The sequence below is a fragment of the Pleurodeles waltl genome, chromosome 4_2 (genome assembly GCF_031143425.1).
Source record: "Pleurodeles waltl isolate 20211129_DDA chromosome 4_2, aPleWal1.hap1.20221129, whole genome shotgun sequence".
NCBI lineage: Eukaryota > Metazoa > Chordata > Amphibia > Caudata > Salamandridae > Pleurodeles > Pleurodeles waltl.
Genome location: NC_090443.1, coordinates 1,032,303,233 through 1,032,314,453, shown reverse-complemented (window position 1 = coordinate 1,032,314,453; position 11,221 = coordinate 1,032,303,233). Strand labels below are relative to the sequence as shown.

General features: G+C 47.1%; 1 protein-coding gene across 2 annotated transcripts in view; it reads right to left on the bottom strand.

The window, feature by feature from the left end:
- POLD4 (DNA polymerase delta 4, accessory subunit) overlaps positions 1-10,482 on the bottom strand; it is a 99,850-nt gene extending 89,368 nt beyond the window's left edge. Inside the window, exon 1 of one of the 2 annotated variants that reach the window (XM_069232938.1) lies at positions 10,113-10,482. Coding sequence is in view for 1 of the 2 variants with exons in the window: in XM_069232937.1 (XP_069089038.1) it covers positions 4,472-4,531 (60 nt within the window). In the remaining variant the exon portion in view is untranslated. Of the gene's footprint in view, positions 1-4,471; positions 5,264-10,112 lie in introns of those variants that run through there. The other variant, XM_069232937.1, reaches the window with a different exon arrangement.
- Between the last annotated feature and the right edge of the window lie 739 nt (positions 10,483-11,221).

Sequence of the window (11,221 nt, the reverse complement as noted above, 5' to 3'; positions counted from 1 at the left end):
AATTCGTTATTTGATGTCATTTATGATTTCGTAATAGGAATCTAAGTATATCAGGCCTCAGGATCTCAAAAACGTAGAAGCAGACAGAAAGGTTAGAGACACTGGGAGTAAACCTTAAATGTCATAGACTTTGGAAGAAGACATTCAGATATTGTAGTCATGGACTTTCGATTAGAATATTCAGAGATTGTAGTCATGGACTCTGAATGAGGACTTCAGAGATTGAAGTCATGAACTTTGGACGTGGGCTTCAGAGATTGTAGTCAACCACTTCGGAAGAGGACATTCAGAGATTGTAGTCATGAACTTTGGACATGGGCTTCAGAGACTGTAGTTAAGGACAATGGAAGAGGGCATTCAGAGATTGTAGTCATGGATTTTGGAAGTGGAAATTCATAAATTGCATTCAATGACTTTGGAAGAGGACATTCAGAAATTTTAGTCATGAACTTTGGAAGAGGTCATTCAGAGATTGTAGTCATGAACTTTGGAAGAGGACATTCAGAGATTGTAGTCATGGACTTTGGATGTGGACTTCAGAGATTGTAGACATTGACTTTGGAAGAGGACATTCAGAGATTGTAGCCATGGACTCTGAATGAGGAGTTCAGCAACTTTGGAAGAGGACAGTCATAGATTGCAGACTTGACAAGACAACACTCAGAAGAAGGCACATACATTTGAAGAGGACCGTCAAAGACATATAATTTGAAGAGGACAAAGAGGTTTGAAACTTTGGAAGATGACACTTAGAGGTCACAGGCACTGGAAGCTGACCCTAACAATTCTCAGACACTGGAAAAGGATACTGAGAGGTCACAGACTTTGGAAAAATATGGAGGAGGGCACTCAGACATCAAAGACCTTGGAGGCGGGCCATCGTAAACTCCCTGAAATATCTTGTGTTTTTGCATGCCTTAAGCCAGACCCTCACCTGAAGATCCTCGGGAGATACCCTGACAAAAGGGTGCACTAGCCTTGTAAAGAGCAACATACATTGACCAAGACAGTAGTTTAACTTTTATCTAGTTACATTTCAAGTTGTTGCACTAGTGATACTAGTGATGGGTTGGCTTAGACATTGGACACTTAACACCCAATGCCAGGAAGCTCTCCACCCACCTCTTAAATCTGTGAGTACATGATAATGAAATGCTGGTCCAACTCAACTCAAACTTTCCTTTGAGGCATTGGCCAGCTGTCTGAATAAAATTGTTAATTTTTTCAAAATAAAAATGTGTGTAAAATCATTTTGGACCCTAAATGATGTACAAACAAGAACTATGAGCAAAGGGTGAGTGAGCACTCCTGTTCCCTCCTAAGCAAGTCTTTCTTCACAGGCACATGGACAAGAACTGCATTTGGCTCTGCCACAACTCGGCGAAGCACATTCCCCTCGTCCCATCCCCTGGTTACCACTCTGGTAACCTGCAGCCACGTCAGCCCTGTGGCTGAATGGAAGCGAGAAGGCAAAGGCAGAAGAAGAATTAGGTGAAGGAGGGAATGAAAGATGGAAAGCAAAGCAGGAGAGATAAATGAAGAGAGAGTTGGAAAAAGGAGCAAGGGGAAGACATCACATGCAAGAAGGATGGGAAACGATGACGCAAACTAGAGGGACGGACTAACCTTGAATGATAGATCAAGGAATGAGCAGGAAAGAAGAGTGCGAACGTGGGAATGAGAGCTTCACATTTACTCCTTATGTTCATGCAAATGTTGAGTTGTACAACACAGGAATACTGGAAGAGATCAAAGAGCCTGAACTGCATATCAACTACTAGACTGTGCGGGATGGACAATGCAGTCCTTGTTGTGGTAACTCCTAATGTGAGCAGTGTCTGAGTTCTAAGGAAGTACAACCAATCTGGCCTCCCAAAAAGTAAATTGGTGTCTACGAAGATTCCATGCCTTGGTAGGTTGATCCGATCAATAACACTTTACTCAGGTAAATTCATGTTGTACATGTGAAACAACTAACCAACACAATACATATAAGCAATTAACAGCCTCGTGTACAAAAGGATTTTGTAGCTGCAAAGCCTGTGATTCGCACAATCACAGGGTTTGCGATTGCAAAATAGCTTTTTATAAAGTACAAGGCCCTATTTTCTAGTCACAAAGGCCCAACCGGCTCATAAATGGGGAAATATGACTCATTCTGAATCGCAATCAGGAGGATGCGTGACTATTGTGGTCGCAAATCACTGACCAGATATCGATACCCGAGATACTCGAGTTGAGGTGCTGTCCCCTTCACAAAGAGGAAGTTGACATGAAAAGACAGTGATGGAGGTCTGCTGTCCCTTGCAGGCCACCATCCCCTCTTGGTAGCCAGTAGCAGGGAGTCACCACTGTGAACTGCTCGATTGTTATGTATTACTCTGGTAGTTTTGTGATCCTCTTTGAATGGAAAGTTTACAATGAGACATGTTACTACATAGGTCGCTTTGTAAAGTGACAGGTAGGTCAGACAAAGTTGGTGCACAATTTGCACCCACTATTGGCGACCTGCCTGCACGTGCATCAGGTACAAAGCCTAAAAGGTACAAACCAAGTTAGTGATAAAGAGTAAAAAGACAATTGCGTAAAGTTCCACAAAAATGAAGGCACAGTATATAGAGAACAATAGTTATAGCAAATACAAAAAACACCCCAGTAAGAATAAGAGGAAATTAAAAATCCAATGTTTGCCTAATGGATGTGGTAGACCAAGTTCGAGGCCTCTTTTGTCAATAAGTCATGACCCAGTCAACATCCTAAACCCTTCATCAATCAAGGTGAATAGAGTGGACCTAGCCTTGACTGAAGAGTTCACCTGCCTAAGCAGTACTATCAGACTTGGTGGGGGGAGGGAGGGCGGGCAGTTACGTCAAGAGCAGACTGAAGTAGGCCAGGGATGCCTTTAGGATGTTGTTCTGAGATGACATTCCCACATTGTTCATCACCAACACCAAGCTGAGGCTTTACCAGAGCAACATACTGTCCACACTCTTGTATGGTTCAGAATGCTGCCGGATGATGAAAAGCAACATCAACAAACTGTCAGCCTTATACACCAGTAGCCTTAGAAGAGTTTTGTGTATTTTCTGGCCATGTACCATCTCTAACCAGGATCTGCTCAGCAGATACAAGCAAGAGAGCATGGACACCATCATTATAAGAAAAAGATTGGGATGGATGGGACACACTGTCATAAGAGAATAAGACTTCATCACAAGAACGTCTCTCCACTGGACCCACGCAGGCATACAGAAGAGAGGCAGGCCACAGAACACCTGGAGACGAACTGTGGAAACTGAAATGAAGACCCTGAAACACAGCTGAGGCACCATACAGAAACTTGCTCAAGACAGACAGACGTGGGGGTCCTTTCTTGCTACCCCACATGCCAGTTGGCATAACAGGCATTAAGTAACTAAGGGCCTGATTTAGATCTTGATGGTATTACCGCCGATGCGCCATGGCAGCAGACTCGAGTACACCGTCAAGTAGACGGTGTTCTGACTGCCGTATTAAGGTGTATTGCGGCTGAGCCGCAGACCGCCGCAACAGAGTGCTCTTCCAAGCCGTCAGGATGGTGGGTTCCTGCCAACCATATTTAGATTTTACAGTCCGGCAGGTGTTGTACTGGTGGTGGACTGCTGGCAGACGGAGTCCATCGTGGGACCCAATGGACATCATACAACGGCAGTGGCTATGGAAGAGAGGTAAGTCACACACACACACACAGACACACTGTACCTTAGTCATGTGTGTCCTCCTGCACTACACATCACACCATAAACACACTATTATCCAGTACCAATCCACCACAACACAACACATACATGCCGGAAACACACATTGCCATACATCAATGACATAACATACACATACTATTGACACTACACCCACGCACGACACAACTACACACTCGTCTACACAAACAAATTCACACAAAAGCACATATACACACATCATGACAACAACCACCAGACAACAATGACACTCACCTGAATGTTACACACAGCAACATAACACACAACCAAACATACAATAACAGCAAACCCATATGTAAGAGGCACACAATCAGACACAACCACATCACCCACTCCAGCTCCCTCCACCTCAGCCAGGAAATCCACTCGCACACACACATTCATGTACTGACTCACATACACAACCGGAAGCACACTATCACAGGTATAGGCCCCCTTGCCATGTGCACACATGGACATAGCTGACAAGCGTGAATGTTACGTCACTGTGGTGCCAGCATTCATTTGGCAATGAATACTGCCACCAAACTGTGTGTATGTGTGTGATATGTGTCTTGTACTAGTGTGCCCCATCCATGTCCAACACAACTGTGTTCCCGACATATGCATGTCACAGTCATTTTAAAAATTACTGTGACATGTATATGACTGTAGTGGTCCCGAACTCATGTACAGTGACCACACAACGTAGACTGGCAATGCAGCTTCCCTACCTTTGAGTCTGACGACGGAGGGGGGGGCGTGTTTTCTCCGTGGTCCAGTGGCAGCAGCATCAAAAGATCTTGTCCAGTCAAAGACGGAAGTGGAATCAGGAAAAATGGTAGGTTGGAGTCCCACCATCAGCCGCTTTCTGCTATGGCACCGTCAACGTGGTTGGGAAGTTCTGTCAGAGTCAGCAGGACTTGGGCGGGTTATCGGCTATAGTCCCGCTAACATCTCAATCAGGAGGGCGGACCGGCTAGTAGGAAGATGGGTTTTCCGTTGAAAAATCAGCAGTGGGACTGTTACTGCCAAGATCTAAATCAGGCATTAAGGCACAAGTGAATACAGCTGAATAGAAGTTGGGCTTTCATTGTACTTTCGTACTTCAAAACTTAAGTCCTGTAGTGGTACAAGTTTCAAATCCGTAGAATAGAAGGGAATGGAGTCCTAAATGTCTGTTGAGCAGCCATATCATTACCTAGAAATTTATAGCTACAGCTCTGAGATAGAAACACCACAAAGATGAAGTTGACGAAGTTTACATTCTTTTTCAAGTAGGCTAGGGCACATTGTCCTTGTCCTCAAGAGAACAAGTTGTTGAAGAACTGCTACCTTCATCAAAATTCTCCATCTTTTTCAGATTAGTTCCTCAGGCAGCTCATAGTTTCTAATCCATTGCAAAAGGTCTAGTTTCTATTCCGCCTCAGAATTCTTTCTGCAGCAGCAACAATTTCCTAGGACCACAGGACCTTCTGCAATGCTGAATGCCAGACGTATATAACTTACGAATTGCAATTTTACCTCTGAAATACAAAAGTACGAAAAGCCAATTCAATTAAGAAAAAAAATGTAGTCTATCAGCTCCTTCCCATCATCTGGGGCAACCTCAGATTCATTCTTCTCCCTCCCTCCTCTATGCCCTACAGCTGCTTCCCTCTGCCACTCTAAGGTCTTTATCCCACCTCCTCTCAGTTCCCTGCCGCCTTGCTTTATCATGTCTCTTTCTATCTTACTTCTGCCTTCCCTTGACTTTGTCTTCCACTTCTTCATCCCTCACTTTCTTTTGTCCTTCTCACCTTCCCATAGTCCAACGGGGGACTTTGATACTGTAAAGGACCTGCTTGTGAAAGATTGGGCGGAAAGAAAGAAAAAGCCCTAGGACTAAATATGCAGCCATATCAGAAGGTTAGCACAGAATTTCACATGTCTATGAACCTAGTAACACTGCCCAAGAGAAATGCAACAGAAAGTAGGTGGTAGTCTAAATGGCCGTTTAAATGTGCTACTGCTCTTAATAATTATTTCACTAAATATGTAGAGGTGAAATTTACAACCCAAGCGACCACTAAATGAGTGATAACTTTTTAAGACATGTTTTACCCAGTGAGGGATTCACATAGCAACTGGTGAGCAATAATGGTGTGCAATAGTTATCAACAGAGGTGACAAATTTGATCAAGGAAAGTGACATTAGGCACATCAAGACATTACTGTATCACCCACAAAGTAATGGCAAGTTGAGAGAGTAAATTTGTTAGATAAGACAGCTATATAGCCTGAAATGACCAATTGGAGTGTCAGTTAAAAAAACTTTATGAGCCCGTTTGTGGGCCTGTTGTACCAACTGACACAACACCACAGGCGAAACTGTAGTGAGTTATTGAGGGGAAGCTTTAGTTTCACCAAGCTGTGACCTCATTGATTAGCTCTGTGGAGAACGGTGAAAGTGAAGAAGAGTTTGGAAAAGAAAAGCCTTTTACACACGTTTGTCGAAGAAAAAACAAAATGCAATGAAGAAGTAGTAGATAACTCGAAAGTTTGCAACCATGAACATTACATTGGGGGACCGTATGACGAGACGGCCCGGATTAAAAGTGTAAGGAAGAACACAGTGAGCCTCATCAAGTGGTGAGAATAAAAGATTCTGTCACATGTCAAGTGACTGGCCAACGATAGATTGGTTCACATGTGGATAAAGTCAATCTACCTCTAGTGAATAACTCTGGCCACGTTAATGTTGAGCACAGCATCCTATTTGCATCAGTGACTGCTAATTACATACATAAATTTCAAAAAGAGCCAATTTGTCCCGGCCCATTAAAGATTTACAGAACAGCAATTCTGATTGAGGTATTGACCGTTGCCGACATGTTGTCTAGCAATGTTGGTTTATCAACAAGGTTCAAGGATTTTGTAATGGGCTAATTCCCCAAAAATGGGAGAAGATGATATATGAGTTCATGTTATGTCTGCTATAAGGATCTACCCCTTACCTTTACGCCTCTTTGTTCCGTACACTCATCTTCACCGTTCTGTGTCGGCAGCACCTTCATGGTACACACTTGCCTTGCCCAAGGTTTCATGAAACCTTGAGCAGGGCAAGTGGAGGAACTTCAGCTGGGAGTGGGTTAGAAGCTCCCCGCAAACCCTCGACGTGGTGTGTCTCATTCATGCACACCCATTGGTGGAAAATGCAGACGCAAACACCCATTGCACCTCTGGGGCCCTATGTGTAACACACGTGCAGACAATCTGCCGCTCACGCTTCTCTGCTGTGAGAAATGACGTGGTGTTGTTATTAGGTCTGGCCTACAGTCAACTTCAGCTCTCTCGACAGACTCATGTTCTCCAAAAAGTCACAATAAACAGACAGACACGGGTTTTCACTCAGCCTTCTTCATCCATTGGTCTGTTCAAGAGTCATTCACATTTGTGCTCCGCCCACCACACGGTGCAGCACGCGACAATGCTCCATCCATTAGCCGTCTTGCAGTATGAGTAACTATTTTACTGGCGCTTCAGTTCCAGGGCTGGCATGCCACAGCTGCTGGGCCACTCTTTCATTTTATTTTTTTATGCCAAATTACTTACTCATATTGTATATGTCTGCAAAAATACATAATACATAAAATTGCACCCTCCGTCAGGCCAGGCCTATTGACTTTGCCAAAGATTTTTTTTCACAAGTAGATGACGGTGACCGTAGGCATTTCCCCTCGCTCTTCAACCCTCCCTTTCAAGTTCTTGAATCATAAAAAGTTGCCTGTACAGAAGAGACATGTCATGCACGAGTTGTTACACCAGAGACATGTCAGACATTACTTGATCTAACGAAAACATTTAAAAAAATGTCAGACACAACAGAGAGGTATCAGTCAAGGGCGGGCACATGTTAGGTACGGACTGGCATGACAGATACATGTTAGGCACGGACTGGTACGACAGTAATATGTTAGGCATGGACTGGCACAGCAAATCCATGTTAGGCACGGACTGGCACCACAGATACATGTTAGGCATGGAGTGACATGACTGATATATGTTAGGAATGACGTGACATAACAGATACATGTTAGGCATGGAGTAACATGACAAATACATGTTAGGCCTGGAATGGTACAACAGATACGTTAAGCATGGACTGGCACCACAGATACATGTTAGGCATGGTCTGGCACGACAGATACATGTTAGGCACGGAGTGGCAGCACAGATACATGTTAGGCACGGACTGGTACAACAGAAATATGTTAGGCATGGACTGGCACAACAGATCCATGTTAGGCATGGGGTGACATAACATACATGTTATGCATGGAGTGACATGACAGATACATCTTAGGAATTATGTGACATAACAGATACGTTAAGCATGGAGTAACATGACAAATACACGTGAGGCCTGGAATGGTACAACAGACACGTTAAGCATAGACTGGCACCACAGATACATGTTAGGCATGGAGTGACATAACAGATACATGTTAGGAATGATGTGACATAACAGATACATGTTAGTCATGGATTAACATGACAAATACATCTTAGGCCTGGAATGGTACAACAGATACGTTAGGCATGGACTGGCACCACAGATACATGTTAGGCATGGAGTGACATGACAAATACACGTTAGGTCTGGAATGGTACAACAGATACGTTAGGCATGGACTGGCACCACAGATACATGTTAGGCGTTGACTGGCACCACAGATACATGTTAGGCAAGGACTGGCACCACAGATATGTTAGGCACGGACTGGCACGACAGATACATGTTAGGCACGGACTGGCACCACAGATACATGTTAGGCACGGACTGGCACGACAGATACATGTTAGGCACGGACTGGCACGACAGATACATGTTAGGCACGGACTGGCACCACAGATAAATGTTAGGCGTGGACTGGCACCACAGATACATGTTAGGCGCGGACTGGCACCACAGATAAATGTTAGGCGTGGACTGGCACCACAGATACATGTTAGGTGTGGACTGGCACCACAGATACATGTTAGGCGTGGACTGGCACCACAGATACATGTTAGGCACGGACTGGCACCACAGATATATTTTAGGCACGGACTGGCACGACAGATACATGTTAGGCACGGACTGGCACCACAGATATATGTTAGGCACGGACTGGCACGACAGATACATGTTAGGCACGGACTGGCACCACAGATATATGTTAGGCACGGACTGGCACGACAGATACATGTTAGGGATGGACTGGCACCACAGATACATGTTAGGCACGGACACAGAGACATTCGTGAGACTCCGCAGACACGCACACCTCTCTGACAAGAACTGGCACAAGCGTGTCATACAGGGGGTGACACAAACACGGGCATGTCTGACACTGACACATCAGACACCTCAGTCAGAGACCCACCGCTCTGACAAGGACTGACACTGACAAAGAGACATCCCTGAGACCCCAGACAGAGACGCACCGCTCTGACAAGAACTGGCACTGACAAAGAGACATCCCTGAGACCCCAGACAGACACTGACAAAGAGACATCCCTGAGACCCCAGACAGAGACGCACCGCTCTGACAAGGGCTGACACTGACAAAGAGACATCCCCGAGACCCCAGATAGAGACACACCGCTCTGACAGGGGCTGGCACTGACAACGAGACATCCCCGAGACCCCAGACAGAGACACACCGCTCTGACAGGGACTGGCACTGACAACGAGACACCCCGAGACCCCAGACAGAGACTCAGCGGTCTGACAGGGACTGGCACTGACAACGAGACATCCCCAGACAGAGACACACCGCTCTGACAGGGACTGGCATTGACACAGAGACACCCCGAGACCCCAGACAGAGACACACCGCTCTGACAGGGACTGGCACTGACAACGAGACATCCCCAGACAGAGACACACCGCTCTGACAGAGACTGGCATTGACACAGAGACACCCCGAGACACACCAGACAGAGACTCAGCGGTCTGACAAGGACTGGCATTGACACAGAGGCATTCCTGACACCCCAGACACCCCGAGACACCCCAGACAGAGACGTCCCTCTCTGACATAGACTGGGATTGACACAGAGACACCCCGAGACACCCCAGACAGAGACGTCCCTCTCTGACAAGTACCGGCACTGACACTGAGACATTCCTGAGACTCCCCAGATACACCCTGAGACACCCCAAAGAGAGGGAGCCCGCGAGGGCCTTGCACACAGAGAGACTGTCACGTGCCCGAGACCCCCTCGCACAAGCAGACACACCCCTCACACAAGCCCGAGGCGAGGTCCGCACAGCCGAGGGGCGCCAGGAGGGGCTGGGGCACCACAGACGGGGTCACAAGAGAATATTATCACAATATTTACTCTTACTTGTCTCTCTGCGAGCGGCTCCTCCCGTCCAGGCCTCGGTCCCCGCCTCCTCCGCGGTGCACAGGCCGCTTCCTGCTACCGCCTCCTCTAACACACGGACCTGAGAGCAGAGGGACAGCAGGGGCTGCGGGAGGGGTTATAAATACCACCGAGCTCAGAGGCTGAGGGACCCCCGAGCGGAGGCCGTAAATCAGGCTGTAATCTTGGTCAGAGTTGGTCTTTGTGGGCACCCTGTCTCGGCTGCCCGGTCCCAAGTGTGCCAGCCTGTGTGCTGAGGGCATCGCTTGGCAATGCTTATAGCCTGGGCACCCAGCTCTACCAGGGCTCCGCAATCCCCGTGCCACTTCTGCTCCATACTGGGATCCCCCTCGCAGCTCCATCAGTGCACCTCAGTCCTTGTAGTCAGTACACTCTGCTGCTCCAGTACTGGGATCCCACTCGCAGCTCCATCAGTGCACCTCAGTCCTTGCAGTCAGTACACTCTGCTGCTCCAGTACTGGGACCTCGGGTGCAGCTCCATCGGTGCACCTCAGCTCTTATACTCAGTACACTGTGCTGCTCCAGTACTGGGATTCCACTCCCAGCTCCATCAGTGCACCTCAGTTCACACACTCCAAGCCCTCAGCTGTGCCAGTGCCAGGAACCCCACACACAATGTCTGCCAGAGCACCTCAGTTCTTACAGTCAGTACACACTGCTGCTCCAGTACTGGGACCTCGGGCACAGCTCCGTCAGTGCACCTCAGTTCAAACAACCCATGCCCTCAGCCGTACCAGTGCAAGGAACCCCACACGTGCCGTCTGCCAGAGCACCTCAGTTCTTACAGTCAGTACACTCTGCTGTTCCAGTACTGGGACCTCGAGCGCAGCTCTATCTATGCATCTCTGTTCACACACTACAAGCCCCTCAGCCGTGCCAGAACCCCACACACTTTGGCTGCCAGAGCAACTCAGTTCTTCTTGTCAGTACACTCTGTTGCTCCGGTACTGGGAGCTCAGGCGCAGCTCCATCAGTGTACCTCAGTTCACACACTTCAAGCCCCTCAGCCGTGCCAGAACCCCACACACGCTGGCTGCCAGAGCACCTCAGTTCTTACAGTCAGTACACAC